Source organism: Pseudophryne corroboree, chromosome 5 (genome assembly GCF_028390025.1).
Source record: "Pseudophryne corroboree isolate aPseCor3 chromosome 5, aPseCor3.hap2, whole genome shotgun sequence".
Classification (NCBI taxonomy): Eukaryota; Metazoa; Chordata; class Amphibia; order Anura; family Myobatrachidae; genus Pseudophryne; species Pseudophryne corroboree.
Window position 1 is genome coordinate 564,784,351 of NC_086448.1, and position 19,577 is coordinate 564,803,927.

Sequence of the window (19,577 nt, forward strand, 5' to 3'; positions counted from 1 at the left end):
AGACCTAAAGTTTGGTCAATCGGTGCTGCAGAGTCGTCCGCACTCTCCCGCCCGTTATAGAGCTTTGGTAAGATCCCATGGTTCTTTTGGTGTCCCCAACATCCTCAAGGACGTAATAGAAAATAGGATTTTAATACCTACCGGTAAATCCTTTTCTATAAGTCCGTAGAGGATGTTGGCCGCCCGTCCCAGTGCGTACTGTATCTGCAGTTTAGTTCTGGTTACACACACATTGTGTTATGGTTTCTTCAGCTTGTTGCTGAATTTTGTTCATGTCCGTTGGCATGTGTTCAGTTGAATGCCATGTTATTCGGCATGTTTATGGCGTGAGCTGGTATGATGCTCACCTAGTTTGTTAAGTCCTTACCTCAAAATGTCCATCTTTCCGGGCACCGTTCCAAACTGAGTCTGGGGAGGGATATAGAGGGAGGAGCCAGGTCACGCCCCTTTTAAAGTCTTAAAGTGCCCATGTCTCCTGCGGATCAGTCTATATCCCATGGTTCTTTTGGTGTCCCCAATATCCTCTACGGACTTATAGAAAAGGATTTACCGGTAGGTATTAAAATCCTGTTTTTCCCTCCTGAGGATAGGAAAGCATGGGAAAATCCCCCGTCCGTGGATACCTCAGTGTCGAGGCTGTCACGTAAAATTGTACTGCCTGTACCTGAGGCTCTCTCTCTCAAAGACCCAGCTGCCCACAAAATTGAGACTACACTCAAATCAATTTATACTGTGGTGGGTGTAGCACAAAGGCCCACTATTGGATTTCTAGAGCCATGGTAAAATGGTCTGAGAATATAATAAGGGTGCTTGACTCCCTGCCTCAGGATGAGATCATGACACTACTGCATCATATCCAGGATGCTGCAAATTTTTACGAGTGAGACCGTTAAAGAATTTTGTCTCATCCGTGGCCATACCACAGCTATGGCGGTCTTTGGTTAGCGTTGCTCTCCTTTGCTATCCTTTACTACTGTTGTGTGTTGGTTCGTTGCCTCACCACTTTCGTGTTATTCCTTCTCTCATGGTATGGCGTCTCCTCAGGCACAGTTTTCCTAGACTGAGTCTGGTGGAGGGGCTTAGAGGGTAGGAGCCAGCACACACTGTTTTCAGCTGGGTGTTTTCAATGGACCCAATCTATACACCATGGTACTAATGTCACCCCAGTATCCACTACGAGAAAAGGAATTACCGGTAGGTATTAAATTCCTATTTTTGTCCCACAAAACTGGTCTGGCCTCTACTAATATTATCAGCCTCTCAGTATCTATGTTGAACTTGTCAGTCATGTTGACACTCAAGCACTACAACACTGGTGATGGAAAATTGTGGGTGGGGACAAGCTGTACAAGCTAACGGCTTCCTGCAAAAAAACTGCTGTGTGAAAAGATCAATAGAAGCATGTGCTCCACAGACTTGCAGGGACGGCACAAACGTGGCACGGCAGCCATCCTTGTCAGTGGATATTTTTTCGGCTGTAGCACTGCAACTATTGCGTCTGAAAGCACCTGTGTGTTTCAATATATAATAATAAAAAAAAAACCACGGCCAAATCCATCAACTGTGAAATAGCCCTAACCCGCCCGCTATACTTATGGTCGGGATTCCGGTGTCTGTCTCCTGACCCTGGGATCCCAACAGCCGGCATTTTAACCACATCCCGATGGGATGCGGTGATTTCTATAGAAATCACTGCATCTTTCTTGCACCTACAGAGCAAAGTGCAGATGTATTAACCTGGAGAAGGCATAAAGAAGTGATAAACCAGTGATAAGAGCAAGGTGACTGGCTGGTGTGTTATCACCTTGCACTTATCACTGGTTTATCACTTCCTTATGCCTTCTCCAGGTTAATACATCTGCCCCCAAGTCTGATTTTTCATAAAATCAATAATCTTAGGAAAAATCACCGGGACTTGCACTGAGATACCGGCAGCACCCCCCTGAGGACTCATTAATCAATTGGAAGTTTCCAGTTAGCTTAATTACTAATTAGTCAGTAATGATTCACCTTCCAAAGAGGTGTCTTCCACATCCAGCAGGGAGGGCGAGTGTTTGAGTGTGTGTGCATGAGTGTCTCTGTGTGACACCTTCCCCGTGTAGTTTATTCCTCCCGGAGCTGGTTGCTGGGAGAACTACGTCTCCCAGCAGCCCCCCCCCAGTGTAAAGATGGAGGGGAGACCGCCGGACAGATGAGTATCATTTTTTTAATTTTATTTGTTCACACGCTGCTGGGTTTTCAGTGCTGAAAACCGTGTGACCACATTTTTTAAATTGGATACTGCCGGCATCTGGCGAGCTCATATCTGCAGTAATCCAAAAGTGGTTGCGAGTTTTTTACCTTGCTATACCTCGCGCCCAGTTGAATTTCCCCCTAAGTGTACTAACTCCACAACTCCACTGACATGTCACACTGCCCTTACAAGGGTGGAGATTGAATGTGCAATATCATGTAATGAGTATATACATTTAAACTTTGTATTATGACAGAGTGCACCGGTAGCGCCCACACACAGCATTGAAGCCGGAGCATGCTGCGCAGTGTCTACTTCGTCAGGGAGCCTACCAGTGCACTCTCATAATACAAAGTTTAAATGCATATACTCATTACATGATACTGCGCATTTAATCTCCGACCTTGTAAGAGCAGTGTGACATGTCATTACAATATGTTGGAAAAATTACAGGATAGATCCTGCACACAAATATGTTTACACGGGACGCAGTTAATTTCCCGACTGTCGGGATCCCGGCGGTCGAAATATAGAATGCCGGAAACCCGACACCCGTTGGAATGCCGGTGGCCGGAATCCGAACTGCTGCCCGGAATCCCCACTGGGGTGGTGGTCCACGCCACCACCCGAGGAGGAATAGATTAGTGTGGCAACCGGGCCCGAACTGTGGCGAGCGGACACGCCGCGCTTGAAGTCGGGTTTCTGGCATCAGTATTTCAACCGTCAGGATCCTGACAGTCGGGATTTCATACTGAATCAGTTTACATTATACGATTAACCCTAGATGTGTGATTGTGAGTTGCACTTCTATAGTCCATTAATAGGATAGCTAATATAGCACTCATCCCCTGGATTTGGTTATACTGAGGCAATATATTATCATAACACTGATCCTAGATACAATGTATCAAGATAAATAGATACATCAGTGCATGAATTAAAGTGATACTTACAGAAGAGTAACATATGAGGACCCTCAGGTTCACAGGACTCTGACAGTAAAGCTTGGTGAAAATATTAAAGAACTTTATTGCAGGAAGGGAGCAACACAATGTCACATAGCAGAGAAGGAACGTATGGGGGGAATGTCCAGGCCTATAGGAGAACTTGTAAGCAATGGTAAAGATTCCAGGAAAAGAAGTACTTGTGAGTGTTGGTACAAGATAATAGTGACTGAAGAACTTGTGAGTGATGTTTTTACAGATACTGATGATTTATAGAACTGGTGAACGGTGGTTAAAGACTCTGATGATTTGAAACACTTGTGAGCTGTGGTTAAAGACACTGATGATTTGTATGACTTGAGAGCGGTGACTAAAGATACTGATGATTTATAGAACTTGAGAGCGGTGGTTAAAGGCACTGATGATTTGTATGACTTGAGAGCGGTGGTTAAAGACACTGGTAACTTGCAAAACTTGGGAGCGGTGGTTAAAGACACTGATGACTTGTAGAATTTGAGAACGGCGTTTAAAGACACTGATGACTTGTAGAACTTGAGAGCGGTGGTTAAAGACACTGATGACTTGTAGAATTTGAGAGCGGTGTTTAAAGACACTGATGACTTGTAGAATTTGAGAACGGCGTTTAAAGACACTGATGACTTGTAGAACTTGAGAGCGGTGGTTAAAGACACTGATGACTTGTAGAATTTGAGAACGGCGTTTAAAGACACTGATGACTTGTAGAACTTGAGAGCGGTGTTTAAAGACACTGATGACTTGTAGAACTTGAGAGCGGCGTTTAGCCCGCAGCCCACGCTGACTCCAAGAAGCACTGGTGACTGGATTGCAGAGGAACACACCAGCCGCTGTATACGCTGGAACTGTGCAGCAACTGGCACCTGGAAGTGCCGGAGACACTGGGGTACGACTGCAGAGAGATCCGCCGGGAACAAGAGCACTGGCATCCACTTCAGGGGAAAAGACAATACTCAGGTGCCGAGGCTCTGCCCGGCATCTGCCTTTGAATCTCCCGCCTCCGCTGGATTGGCGGAACAGTCTGATGACGTCACCTGCTCCCCACCCACGTGATGCCGGGTGTCATGGCGGCGCCCCTGCCCCGGGGAACCGCCGGGAGCCACGCCAGCCAGACGCCGGAGCCCGTGGACCATCGAAGGCGGAGGCCGCAACACAGACCAGCAGGCACGCAGGGGTAAACGCGGTGAACGCCGCCTATGGCGTGTGACAGTACCCCCTCCTCCAGGAGTGGCCCCCGGACACTTTCCAGGTATTGTTGATGTCTGGAATGGAAAATCCACACCAGTCGGGGAGCCATAACTTCAGTAGCCTTGACCCAGCTCCTCTCCTCTGGGCCAAAACCTTTCCACTCCACCAAATACTGTAGATTCTTGTGAAGATAACGAGAGTCAAGAATAGCTTTGATTTCAAAGTCCGTTCCAGCTTCAGACTCTGCAGAGGTTGGCCTCGGGGACTTTAAATGGAACCGGTTTAAAACAAGGGGGCGAAGGAGAGAGACATGAAAGGAGTTTGGTATCCGGAGGTGGGAAGGCAATCCCAATTTGCAGACAACCGGGTTCAGGACTTGTAACACGGGGTAAGGACCAATAAACTTTTGGCTGAACTTCATAGTGGGCACCCTTAACCGGAGGTTGCGGGTGGAAAGCCATACCCTGTCACCAACCTTGTATTGGGGAGCTGCTCGTCGCTTCCTATCCGCAAAGAACTTATAGTGGCCGGAGACTTTCTTGAGATTAGCATGAACTCGACTCCAAATTTGGCTGAAGTGCCGAAGAGTAGAGGCTGCAGCAGGAACATCCTCCGGAGGACAAATGGGTAATTCAGGAACTTGAGGATGGAACCCATAATTAATGAAAAATGGGGACTCGCCAGTCGAAGAGTGGTACAGATGATTATGGGCAAACTCGGGCCCATGGCAACAGTTCCACCCAATCATCTAGCGAGGGAGAAAGATAAACACGGAGAAAAGTCTCTAAATCTTGATTGACGCGTTCAGTTTGCCCATTGGTTTGTGGATGGTAAGCTGAGGAAAACTTGAGTTTTATTTGTAAGGCCGTACAGAGAGCTCTCCAGAATCTTGCAGTGAATTGTACCCCTCGGTCAGAGACTATTTCCTGAGGTAAGCCGTGCAGGCGGAAATGTTCTCGGATAAATAACAAAGCCAACTTGGAAGCTGATGGTAACCCAGTCAAAGGTACAAAATGTGCCATCTTAGAGAAACGGTCGATAATTACCCAAACAGTATTGTGACCCTTGGAGAGGGGCAATTCGGTGACAAAGTCCATAGAGATATGGGTCCAAGGCCTCTGAGGAATGGACAGTGGATGCAACAACCCTGCAGGAGGCAAACAAAGAATTTTGGCCCTCATTCCGAGTCGTTCGCTCGGTATATTTCATCGCATCGCAGTGAAATTCCGCTTAGTACGCATGCGCAATATTCGCACTGCGACTGCGCCAAGTAATTTAACAATGAAGATAGTATTTTTACTCACGGCTTTTTCTTCGCTCCGGCGATCGTAATGTGATTGACAGGAAATGGGTGTTACTGGGCGGAAACACTGCGTTTCATGGGCGTGTGGTTAAAAACGCTACCGTTTCCGGAAAAAACGCAGGAGTGGCCGGAGAAACGGAGGAGTGTCTGGGCGAACGCTGGGTGTGTTTATGACGTCAAACCAGGAACGACAAGCACTGAACTGATCGCAGATGCCGAGTAAGTCTGAAGCTACTCTGAAACTGCTAAGTAGTTTTGTAATCGCAATATTGCGAATACATCGGTCGCAATTTTAAGAAGCTAAGATTCACTCCCAGTAGGCGGCGGCTTAGCGTGTGTAACTCTGCTAAAATCGCCTTGCGAGCGATCAACTCGGAATGAGGGCCTTTGTGCTGAGCACACTGAGGACATGAGTTGACATAATCTTGAATATCCTTCTTCATAGTGTCCCACCACTAAGACCTTCGTAGAAACTCCCACATCTTTTGAACTCCAGGATGACCGGAAAACTTGGAAATATGAGCCCACTGCGACAACCTTGGTCGAAATTTAGCTGGCACAGACATTCTCCCAGGAGGAGGACCCAGAGCGGTGGGAGCCGCTGACATAGAAACTGGACTGAGAATCAAAGCCTTCTCAACGGAATTCTCCTCAGCCGAAGCTGTTAAGGAACGGGATAAAGCATCAGCCTTGGTGTTAAAAGTCCCAGCCCGGTACTTAATAACAAACGAAAACCGAGTAAAGAAGAGCGCCCATCTAGCTTGACGGGGATTCAAGCACTGGGCCGTCTTGAGGTACAGCAAATTCTTATGATCAGTGAAAATTGTAATTAGGTGTTTAGCACCTTCCAAAAGATATCTCCATTCCTCCAAGGCAGATTTTATTGCCAAAAGCTCTTTGTCTCCAATGGTGTCATTCTGTTCCGCAGGAGAGAATTTGCGAGAATGGAAACCACATGGATGTAACTTCCCATCTGGAGCGTACTGCGAAAGCACGGCACCTATGCCTACCGTGGAAGCATCAACCTCCAAAAAGAATGGTTTTGAAAAATGTGGTTGTTGAAGTACTGGAGCGGACATAAAGGCTGCCTTTAACTGAGCGAACGCTGCTACAGCTTCGGAGGACCAATGACTTGGGTCAGAACCCTTCTTGGTTAGGGCAGTAATAGGTGCCACGATGGTAGAGAATCCCTTTATGAATTTCCGGTAGTAATTTGCAAAACCCAGAAATCGTTGTACCGCTTTCAAGGAAAGAGGCCGAGTCCAGTCCCGGATGGCAGTGAGTTTCTCTGGATCCATACGAAGCTCCGTGTCCGAAATGATGTAACCAAGAAATGGAACAGAAGGAACCTCAAAAGTACATTTGGAAATCTTGCCATAAAGATGATTCTCTCGCAATCGAAGAAGTACCTCTTTGACCTGTATTCTGTACTCTGTGAGATTTTTAGAAAATATCAGAATGTCATCCAAATGTACCACTACACTTAGGTATAGCATATCCCGAAAGACTTCGTTAATGAATCCCTGGAAGACGGCAGGGGCGTTGCTGAGGCCAAACGGCACTACCAGATACTCGTAATGCCCGTCCCTGGTATTGAAGGCCGTCTTCCATTCGTCCCCCTGTCGGATACGTATCCAATTATAAGCTCCCCTTAAATCAAGCTTGGTGAAAACTCGGGCTCCGCGAACTCTATCAAAAAGCTCCGTAATGAGCGGCAAAGGATACTTATTCTTAATGGTGACATCATTTAGACCACGATAGTCAATACATGGTCTCAGCCCTCCGTCCTTCTTCTTCACAAAAAAGAAACCCGCCCCCGCCGGGGAGGTAGAGGGGCGGATGAATCCTTTCTGCAGATTAGACTTGATATAGTCCGACATAGCTTGGGTCTCGGGCAATGATAAGGGATAAGTGCGACCCCGAGGTGGCATTTTCCCCGGAATGAGCTTAATGGGGCAGTCCCAGGGTCTATGCGGTGGTAGCTGATCGGCCGCTTGCTCCGAGAAAACGTCAGAAAACTCCCGATAGGCCTCCGGAATGAGCCCTTCATCTGACTTGGAAGATACACGGAGCGGATAGACAGGGGTGAGACAATTTGAATGACAAAAAGAACTCCAAGATGTTATTTGTGTCGAACTCCAGTCGACGTGAGGGTTGTGAAGTTTAAGCCAAGGAAGGCCAAGAACCAGATCGTGGGGCATCTCCCGAATCACTAGGAACTCCAGGTGTTCTTGATGCAGAGCTCCCACTTGCAGTTTGATTGGTACTGTACAACTTGAAATCAGACCGTTAGAAATTTGGGTACCATTGATAGCAGTCAACGTAATAGGTCATTCGACCGACCGTAGCTGAAAACCCTGATCCTGGGCACAGGAAAGGGAAATAAAATTCCCTGCAGCCCCTGAGTCCAGCAGAGCTTTAACGGGTTTGGCTATTGACTCGGAGAACAGAGACACGGAGAGTAAACAGTCCACTGGCGGAGAAGGTTTAGAAGAAACCCCTAGCTCGACTCCTCCGGAACAAGCTAGGACTGCCCGTTTCCCGGGTGAGACTTGCAAAACTTGAGAAAGTGATCCGCGGCTCCACAGTAGAGGCAGAGTCTACCCTCACGACGACGCTGACGTTCTTCTGGGGACAGCCGAGATCGATTAATCTTCATGGGTTAATCAGGACTTGGAATAACCGTTTGCTTAGACGGAAGAGATCGGACCCTTGATCGATCTGACCGACTACGTTCGCCACCTCATTCCTGCATGCGAAGATCCACCTTTACACAGAGCGAGATCAACTGTTCTAAAGAATCCGGCAAATCTCTAGTGACCAACTCGTCCTTTAGACGATCGGAGAGCCCGTTCCAAAAGGCAGCCCGAAGGGCATCATTATTCCAGCGCAGTTCTGAGGCTATGGTCTGAAAATTAATCACATACTGTCCCACTGAACGAGAGCCTTGTCGGACACGAAGCAAGTCTGCAGAGGCAGCGGTCGTCCTGCCGGGCTCATCAAAGATCCTCCGGAATGACGTAATGAAATTGGTGTAACTAGAAACCAATGGATCAGATCGCTTCCATAACGGAGACACCCAATCCAACGCTGAACCCTCGAGCAAAGAAATAATGTATGCCACCTTGGACCGATCAGTAGGGAAGTTATGTGAAAGAAGTTCAAAATGTACCTCGCACTGATTGATAAAACCACGGCAATTCTTTGGATTCCCATTATAGCGAGAAGGAGTAGGGAGCTGAAGGCGTGACCTGGTTCCAGAGGAGGATGGAACATTACTAGAGACCACCACTGGAGCGGGTACTGGAGCTGGGGCCGGTACTACTGAAGCCAGAGAAGTCTGAATTTGATCCAGCCGGCCAGATAATTCCTGGAGATAATGCATCACCAGGCCCTGTGCTGCTTCCTGACTTTGTACTCGAGAAATCAAGTCCTGGATGGTACTTGCCTCTGGGCTCCGATCCCCCGGGTCCATGAGGCCTGAGTATACTGTCACTGACCTAGGTTGGGGGTGTTGTGAACTCGGGGGTTCTCCCGATGGTAGGGGAGAGGAACCACAGTTGGGTCGGAACAGGGATGGCTTGATATAGGTCTTCCTCATACAGGACTCTGACTGAAAAGCTTGGTGAAAATATTAAAGAACTTTATTGCAGGAAGGGAGCAACACAATGTCACATAGCAGAGAAGGAACGTATGGGGGGAATGTCCAGGCCTATAGGAGAACTTGTAAGCAATGTGTCACACGCCATAGGCGGCGTTCACCGCGCTTACCCCTGCGTGCCTGCTGGTCTGTGTTGCGGCCTCAGCCTTCGATGGTCCACGGGCTCCGGCGTCTGGCTGGCGTGGCTCCCGGCGGTTCCCCGGGGCAGGGGCGCCGCCATGACACCCGGCATCACATGGGCGGGGAGCAGGTGACGTCATCAGACTGAATCTCCCGCCTCCGCTGGATTGGCGGGACAAAGGCAGACGCCGGGCAGAGCCTCGGCGCCTGAGTATCGTCTTTTCCCCTGAAGTGGATGCCAGTGCTCTTGTTCTCGGCGAATCTCTTTGCAGTCGTACCCCAGTGTCTCCGGCACTTCCAGGTGCCAGTTGCTGCACAGTTCCAGCGTATACAGTGGCTGGTGTGTTCCTCTGCAATCCAGTCACCAGTGCTTCTTGGAGTCAGCGTGGGCTGCGGGCTAAACGCCGCTCTCAAGTTCTACAAGTCATCAGTGTGTTTAAACACCGTTCTCAAATTCTACAAGTCATCAGTGTCTTTAACCACCGCTCCCAAGTTTTGCAAGTTACCAGTGTCTTTAACCACCGCTCCCAAGTTTTGCAAGTTACCAGTGTCTTTAACCACCGCTCCCAAGTTTTGCAAGTTACCAGTGTCTTTAACCACCGCTCTCAAGTCATACAAATCATCAGTGTCTTTAACCACAGCTCACAAGTGTTTCAAATCATCAGTCTTTAACCACCGTTCACCAGTTCTTCAAATCATCAGTATCTTTAAAAACATCACTCACAAGTTCTTCAGTCACTATTATCTTGTACCAACACTCACAAGTACTTCTTTTCCTGGAATCTTTAACATTGCTTACAAGTTCTCCTATAGGCCTGGACATTCCCCCCATACATTCCTTCTCTGCTATGTGACATTGTGTTGCTCCGTTCCTGCAATAAAGTTCTTTAATATTTTCACCAAGCTTTACTGTCAGAGTCCTGTATGAGGAAGACCTATATCAAGCCATCCCTGTTCCGACCCAACTGTGGTTCCTCTCCCCTACCATCGGGAGAACCCCCGAGTTCACAACACCCCCAACCTAGGTCAGTGACACAATGTTAAAGATTCCAGGAAAAGAAGTACTTGTGAGTGTTGGTACAAGATAATAGTGACTGAGTGATGTTTTTACATATACTGATGATTTGAAGAACTGGTGAACGGTGGTTAAAGACTCTGATTTGAAACACTTGTGAGCTGTGGTTAAAGACACTGATGATTTGTATGACTTGAGAGCGGTGGTTAAAGACACTAACTTTCAAAACTTGGGAGCGGTGTTTAAAGACACTGATGTCTTGTAGAACTTGAGAGCGGTGTTTAAAGACACTGATGTCTTGTAGAACTTGAGAGCAGCGTTTAGCCCGCAGCCCACGCTGACTCCAAGAAACACTGGTGACTGGATTGCAGAGGAACACACCAGCCGCTGTATATGCTGGAACTGTGCAGCAACTGGCACCTGGAAGTGCCGGAGACCCTGGGGTACGACTGCAGAGAGATTCGCCGGGAACAAGAGCACTGGCATCCACTTCAGGGGAAAAGACGATACTCAGGCGCCGAGGCTCTGCCCGGCGTCTGCCTTTGAATCTCCCGCCTCCGCTGGATTGGCGGAACAGTCTGATGACGTCACCTGCTCCCCGCCCACGTGATGCCGGGTGTCAGGGCGGCGCCCCTGCCCCGGGGAACCGCCGGGAGCCGCGCCATCCAGACGCCGGAGCCCGTGGACCATCGAAGGCGGAGGCCGCAACACAGACCAGCAGGCACGCAGGGGTAAGCGCGGTGAACGCCGCCTATGGCATGCGACACCCGCCAGTATAAATATTTAAAATTGAGCGGGACTACAGCGCGCCGGAAGGGGGCGTGGCTTAGCCCTCACAGCTTACCAGCGCCATATTCTCTTTTCACAGACGCTGCAGAGACGCTGGCCCAGACCTCCACTCTCCTAAATTGGTGCTATTTAAACAGCGGAGTGATCATATATTATTTTTTCAGTAGTATATGGGCGCTGGGGTGTAAGCTGGTATAATCCCTCTGTGTTCTCTCTAACAGGCTTCCCTGTGGATCTATCCCCTATTGCCAGTGTGAGAGTGTGTGTGTCGGTACGGTGTGTCGACATGTCTGAGGCTGAGTGCACCTCCACGGAGGAAGTTACTGGGGGTGCAGAGAAGTATTTGGGAGTGACTGTCGGCACCGCCGACTGCTGATTGGGTGAATATGTTGAGTACATTGAATGCAAATGTGGCGTTATTGTCTAAGAAGCTGGATAAATCTGATTCTCAGTCACAAACGTGGAGAAAATCCATGGAGGACGCCTTATCCCAGGTACAGGCCCCCTCAGGGTCACAAAAGCGTTCATTTACCCAAATAGCTGATACGGATACCGACACAGACTCTGACTCTTCCTTATGTTCCAGCACAACAGAAAAAGGCACCCCATTATCAGATGCAGTCCTTTCGGACTAATAAATACAAAAAAGGAAGAGGCTCGTCCTTCCTTGCGTCAAAAGGCAGAGGAAGGGGAAAAAGGTCACCTGCTGTGTCAGGCTCCCAGGATCAGAAGTCCTCCCCGGCCTCTGCCAAGTCCACCGCATGACGCTGGGGCTCCCCTACGGGAGACCGTGCCGGTGGGGGCGCGTCTCCGACTCTTCAGTCAGGTCTGGTTTCACTCGGGCCTAGATCCTTGGGTGTTAGACATAGTGTCTTAAGGGTACAAACTGGAGTTTCAGGAGGTGCCCCCCCCCCCCCCACCGATTTTTCAAATCAGCCTTGCCAGTTTCTTTCCCAGAAAGGGAAGTAGTGAGTGCTGCGATACAAAAGCTGTGTCTCCAGAGTGTCATTGTCCCGGTACCCCCGTCCCAACGGGGAGAAGGGTTTTATTCGAGCCTCTTTGTCGTGCTAAAGCCGGACGGCTCGGTCAGACCGATCCTGAACTTAAAATCCCTCAATCTGTATTTAAAAACTTTCAAGTTCAAGATGGAATCTCTTCGAGCATTGATCTCCAGTCTAGAAGGGGGGGATTTTATGGCGTCAGTCGACATAAAAGATGCTTACTTACACGTCCCGATATATCCTCCACATCATGCTTTCCTGAGATTTGCGGTGCAGGATTATCATTACCAATTTCAGACGTTGCCGTTTGGGCTTTCCACGGCCCCGAGGGTCTTCACCAAAGTGATGGCGGAAATGATGGTACTCCTACGCAAGCAGGGTGTCACAATTATCCCATACTTGGACGATCTCCTGATAAAGGCGAGATCGAAGGAGCAGTTGCTAAGAAATGTGGAACTCTCCCTGACGGTTCTGCAACATCATGGTTGGATTCTAAATTTGCCAAAGTCTCAGTTGATCCTGACAACTCGGCTGCCCTTCTTGGGCATGATCCTAGACACGGAACTGCAGAGAGTGTTTGTTTCTTCCGGCGGAAAAAGCTCTGGAAATCCAATGCATGGTCAAGGAGATTCTGAGACCGGCAAGAGTGTCGATTCATCAATTACTCGAGTGCTAGGGAAGATGGTTGCGGCTTACAAAGCCATTCCGTTTGGCAGGTTTCATGCCCGGGTGTTTCAGTGGGACCTGCTGGACAAATGGTCCGGGTTTCACCTGCACATGCACCGGAAAATAAGTCTATCTTCCAGGACCAGAATTTCTCTTCTGTGGTGGCTGCAAAGTTCTCAGCTTCTAGAGGGACGCAGGTTCGGGATCCAGGATTGGGTCCTGCTGACCACTGATGCAAGTCTCCGAGGCTGGGGAGCAGTCACTCAAGGAAGAAGTTTCCAGGGAAAATGGTCAAGCCAGGAAACTTGTCTCCACATAAACGTTCTGGAGTTAAGAGCCATTTACAACTGCCTTCTGCAAGCGGAACACCTTCTTCGAGGTCTACCTGTCCTGATTCAGTCTGACAACGTAACAGCGGTGGCGTACGTAAACCGCCAGAGCGGACCAAAGAGCAGAGCGGCGATGGCGGAGGCCACAAAAGTTCTCCTCCGCTGGGCGGAAAAACACGTGAGCGCTCTGTCAGCAGTCTTCCTTCCGGGCGTGGACGACTGGCCATTGCGTCCGCCAGACGGATGTCTGAATTGGCGGCTTGGTCTCACAAGAGCCCATATTTGGTTTTCCATGTGGATAGAGCGGAATTGAGGACTCGTCAACAATTTCTGCCGAAGGTGGTTTCTTCGTTTCACATAAATCAGCCTATTGTGGTCCGTGTGGCTACGGATGCCGTGCCGGTGCCAAAATCTCTCGATGTCGTAAGAGCTTTGAATATTTATATCACCAGAACGGCTCTTGTTAGGAAAACGGATGCTCTGTTTGTCCTGTACGCTTCCAACAAGATTGGAAATCCTGCTTCCAAGCAGACTATTGCACGTTGGATTTGTAATATGATTCAACATGCTCATTCTATGGCTGGATTGCCATTGCCGAAGTCAGTGAAGGCCCATTCTACCAGGAAGGTGGGCTCATCTTGGGCGTCTGCCCGAGGGGTTTCGGCACTTCAACTGTGCCGAGCGGCTACGTGGTCGGGTTCAAACACTTTTGCTAAGTTCTACAAGTTTGATACCCTGGCTGATGAGGACCTCATGTTTGCTCAATCAGTGCTGCAGAGTCGTCCGCACTCTCCCGCCCGGTCTGGAGCTTTGGTATAGACCCCATGGTCCTTTTGGAGTCCCCAGCATCCTCTAGGACGTAAGAGAAAATAGAATTTGAATACCTACCGGTAAATCCTTTTCTCCTAGTCCGTAGTGGATACTGGGCGCCCATCCCAGTGCGGACCGTTACTTGCAGCTGTGTTGTTAGTTGTTGTTTTCGGTTACACAAAGGTTGTGAATCGGTTATGTTCAGCTTGTTGCTGTTTTTCGTTCATACTGTTGTCTGGTATTCCTGATAATCCAGTTGTACGGTATGTTTGTGGTGTGAGCTGGTATGTATCTCACCCTTAGTTTAACAAAAATCATTTTCCTCGAAATGTCCGTCTCCCTGGGCACAGTTCCTATAACTGAGGTCTGGAGGAGGGACATAGAGGGAGGAGCTAGTTCACACCCATTCAAAGTCTTATAGTGTGCCCATGTCTCCTGCGGATCCCGTCTATACCCCATGGTATTTTTGGAGTCCCCAGCATCCTCTACGGACTAGGAGAAAAGGATTTACCTGTAGGTATTAAAATCCTATTTTTTTTTTTATCTTCAGGCACGCCACACCAAGACAAATCCCTTCTTCTCTTGTTACAAGTGTGTACCCAGCTTAACGGCAGAAGCTGTGTTCTGTGATGCAGCACTAGCCGTAAAGAAATATGGTTTTGCTTTATTTATATGCCTGTGGAGTTTTGTACAAGTTTAATACATAATTTTAAATTTGAATGTGTCTTCCTTTTGATCTCTGCATCTGCAGTATATAAATGTTTACAAGCCATTTGTATATACTGGACCAAATGTAATAGAGTGAGAGTTTCCGAAAGTGAGAGATTTGATAAGGTTTTTCAGTTTGTTTTTTTTCAAGTGGCAATCATTTACACTGCAAAACCAGGTTAATCTTGCTGTGTAAATGATTGCCACTTTAAAAAAAACTGCAAAGCCTTACAAATCTCTCACTTTCTGAAACTCTCACTCTATTACATTTGGCCCACTGTCTGATTAACTATGTTATATGGTCACTAGGTGTTGTTGGAAGACTGTAACATGTCATGTTTACTAGGTCAATGGACCCCTCCCCCATGAACTAATTTCAGCTTGTGTGTGTCTTTTTTGTTTTCGATTTAAAGAGTAAGTTTTGCCACGTGTATCAAAATTATTGTTAATGATAACATTTCCTACCCATTAGCTGATGAATTTTCGGAGGCATAGTGCTCCATTTTCTTTATTTGCCCTGTCATTCTAAACTAAGTAAATGCTAATGGCCTGAATCTGTTTGGATGCCATGCTGATGCGTGTACATTAGAACACTGTAGCTGTGATGGCGACTTGATAGTGGGTGTTAGGGAGAGTACAACTTTTTTGAACTAGATAATGCCATCAATTGCTTAAAGAAGCTCTTGATGAACATCTGAAGTATTATTTCCTAACTAATTTTCTTCTATTTCTGCAGGCATCATAATGGGATATAATGTCCCTACACAGGTTTGGTGGTGCTTGAATACACCAAAATAATCCAGACACAGAGACTCTGCTATATGGGTAGGAGCTGGACCAAGCCGTGAATTGAGACACTGGTCCTCAGCCACGATGGACGAAGAAGGGACAGAGTGGCTTGTTGTCGCTTTACATCGGCTTGTTTCCTGGGGAGCATCAGCTGCCATGATCTTTGGGGGAATAGTGCCATATATACCCCAGTACAGGGACATTAGAAGAACCGAAAATGCAGAAGGATTCTCCGTTTATGTTTGTCTTATGCTATTAGTAGCAAATATATTGCGGATACTGTTTTGGTAAGTTACTCTTATTTATATGTCACCTGATCCCAGGTGTCATGCTTATATCCATCATACTGTGTCAGTGCTGGTTTAGTATAAATAATTAGAATTAATTCCCTCATTAGTTTATTACACTGTCCAGGGAGGAGGATGGAGTGACCGCCTAGCTCTACAATGTCTAGAGATATTCTCCTAGAACGCTTACATGCCCGCATAGGTGACATGTACACTGTTGCATGATTGGGGATGTGTGTGTGATAGGGGGCGGAGGAGGTCATTGAGTATGTGTCCTCTTAGAGCATCGTGTCACCTTTCCACACCACAGTATATCATGCAAATGTCACTTTTGGAGTTAAATTGTCCTGTTAAGAGGAGACAAGTAAACATTAACGTCATAAGTGCAGTTGGAAGATGAATGCATCTGCTGTTGTACAGTATGTGGAATTTATTCATCTGCACTAATGGTGTCCTGTCGGTGCTAGACCAAGTGTGGAATAGCTGCCAAATCTGACAGAGGGCCTGATTCAGAGATGAATGCCTTAGCACCGCTGCTTTGGGAGTGATTCAAAGATGGATGCCCCATTTTTGGAAACGCTGCCCAGCTCCACCCCCCTCCTGAAATGGCACTTTGGCTCATGTATAGACAGACAGTCAATAAGTCGACACTGGGATGTAGTTGGGATCCCGACACTCAGAATGCTAGCACCGGAACCCCAGCACCTATCAGAATACTGACACTGGCATCCGGACAGGCCGGATCCCGAATGTAAGTATCCCAGGGAGGGTTAGGTTTAGGCTGTGGGGAGGGAGGGTTAAGGTTAGGCTTCTCGGAAGGGAGGTTAGGGGTAGGCTGCGGAATCGAGGGTAAGGTTTAGGCTGTGGGGAGGGAGAGTTGGGGGCAAGGGACAGGTTTAGGCTTAGCTGCTTCCTACACCCCTGTCTGCATTTTAAACAGTCGGGATGCTGGGGTCGGAATTATGACCGCCAGGATCCCATACCCAATGCATTGACACCATGTGGTCGACATGCATTCGGTCAACAGGCAAAAGGTAGGCAGGTTCAAAAGGCCGACATGACAATGGTTGACACAAGTTTTTTTGGGGGGTTTATCACACATTTTTCAACTTTTGCTTGATTTACCATCCATGGTTGCTACCTTTGGCGAGGGCAGCGGTAGCAAAGCAAGGCACCTTGCCCAAAGCGTGGCGAGGGAAGCAGGCCTGTGAGGGTACACGTTTACACTGATTGTGATCACAGATGATACAACATACAAAATGACACCCAAAAACTTGTGTCAACCTTTTCTGTGTTGACCTTTTGACCCTGTCGACCATATGGGGTCGGCCTAATGACTGTCTAATTACTGTAGATCTTCTATGTCACACCCTTGTTTTACTGCTATTTTGTTCCCAATTATAAAGTGCATCGGAGTGCGCTGGCATAAGTAACTGTTATTAATGATTATGGTAAAAGCAATATACCTGCATGAATTGCAAATGTTAACCTTAGGAAATATTTCAACTACCGTATATACTCGAGTATAAGCCGACTTTTTCAGCACTTTTTTTTGTGCTGAAAAAGCCACCTCGGCTTATACTCGAGTCAGTGACAGGCAGAGGCAGAGCAGTGTGAAGGAGGGACACGAAGCGCACAGCGCGCGGCTCTCCTGTGTCCCTCCTGCACCTCCGGCGGCAGCAGCGGCGGTTCTATTACAGGAAGTACCCGTTCGTGACCTCTGATCACGAACCGGCACTTCCTTTAATAGACCTGCCGCGGCCGCCGAAGATGCAGGAGGGACACAGGAGAGGCGCGTGCTGTGCGCTTCGTGTCCCTCCAGAAGACAGCGCGGGATCGACGGAGGGGTAAGTAACAACACTGTGGGGCATACCTGGCACTTGGGGAGGGAGCATATCTGGCAGCATGAGGGGGTATATGTGGCATCATGAGGGGACATATCTGGCAGCATGAGGGGACATATCTGGCAGCATGAGGGGGCATATCTGGCAGCATGAGGGGGCATATCTGGCAGCATGAGGGGGCATATCTGGCAGCATGAGGGGGCATATGTGGCAGCATGAGGGGCATATGTGGCAGCATGAGGGGCATATGTGGCAGCATGAGGGGCATATGTGGCAGCATGAGGGTCATATGTGGCAGCATGAGGGACATATGTGGCAGCATGAGGGCATATCTGGCACATCAGGCACTGTGGGGCATATCTGGCACTGTGGGCATATCTGGCAGTGTGGGGGCATATCTGGCAGTGTGGGGGCATATCTGGCACTGTGGGGGCATATCTGGCAGTATGAGGGCATATCTGGCAGTATGAGGGCATATCTGGCACTGAGGGCTGTGTACGGCTAGAGCTGCATTTCCCACCCTAGGCTTATACTCGAGTCAATAAGTTTTCCCAGGTTTTTGTGGTAGAATTAGGTGCCTCGGCTTATATTCGGGTCGACTTATACTCGAGTATATACAGTATTTAAATGGGATTCTATAATTTCTTGAGTATGGCTTGCTATCTTAGCGTAACACTGTAATATTTTCCTTTCCTTTCAGGTTTGGCCGTCACTTTGAATCCCCGCTCCTGTGGCAGAGTATCATTATGATTGTTACCATGCTCCTGATGCTGAAGCTGTGCACAGAAGTGCGTGTTGCAACTGACGTGAGCACCAGGCGCCGCTTGTTTACAGGTTAGTGATGGCAATATAGAATATACACTCTATATTAATTGTATGCAGAGCCTTTGCCTCTCATTCATCTGCTATACTACGGTTGCAAAACATCCTTGGATTTGCAGGTCACTAGCAATGGACAGCATCTGAAGGCCTACCTTACTCACTGTTAAGCAACATTTCTGATAACTTAATCTGTATTTGTTTTTATTCATATAGGTTATAAGTATATCCTCTTTTTACGATCAGTGTGCAGAACTTTTTGAATAATGTTTCAAGCATCACGATGAAGGATATTTAAAAAACACAAGAGGAAGCCATTTAAAGGAGCGGTCTGTCCAAATTTATAGAGATCTTATTTTTATTAGTTATTAAATATTTAATCTGTGTTCCTCCATTATCAAAATATGCTAAGCACAATTGGCACAGAGGCTTGTAAGGGTAAAAAAAAAAAAAAATTGATGGGCATCTCCTTTTAGGTGACTGTACCTGTGCACATTTTCTCACAGTAGGATATTGTGTTGCCAGCCTATATGTAATTCTGAACATTCCCTCCTTAGAAAATTTCACATATAAATTTGTAAACATCTATATAATAATCCTCTAAAGTCTGTTTAATGTCATACATGGACTGGACGTGCAATGGGAGCTGGGGCATGCACCGTCCATCCAATGGCTGGGGTATAAAAGGCGGCAAAACAGAGTGATGGTGGTCGCGGTGGGGGGGCAGTGCGGAGCAGAGCACAGGGAATAGAGGAGAGGGTAGAGAGGGAGTGGGTGGTACAGTACAGGAAGTGGAGCAGTGGACAGGGATGGTAGGTAAAATGACTGTCTCTTGCCTGCTTCTTCCACGCAAACCCACCACTCACCACTGCCATCAGTAAGGTACATACTGGTGCTACGATTAACACCTTTGGCCAGCTTGCCAAGCACACCCAGCCATTTTCTGTCACACTGTAAATATGGATAATTAAATATGCTGTTGATCACTGTGGTTTTCCTCATATTTGGATGGCTCCATCAGACGCCGCCATGTCT

The 19,577-nt window shown here is 47.8% G+C and overlaps 1 protein-coding gene across 2 annotated transcripts in view; it reads left to right on the forward strand.

Annotated features, from left to right (window-relative positions):
- Window positions 1-19,577, forward strand: part of SLC66A2 (solute carrier family 66 member 2) — a 244,054-nt gene that overhangs the window by 40,995 nt on the left and 183,482 nt on the right. For both annotated transcript variants that reach the window (XM_063923296.1, XM_063923297.1), the window contains exons 2-3: window positions 15,540-15,879; window positions 18,424-18,557. In XM_063923296.1, coding sequence (XP_063779366.1) covers window positions 15,677-15,879; window positions 18,424-18,557 — 337 coding nt within the window. In that variant the 5' untranslated portion in view covers window positions 15,540-15,676. The remainder of the gene's footprint in view (window positions 1-15,539; window positions 15,880-18,423; window positions 18,558-19,577) is intronic.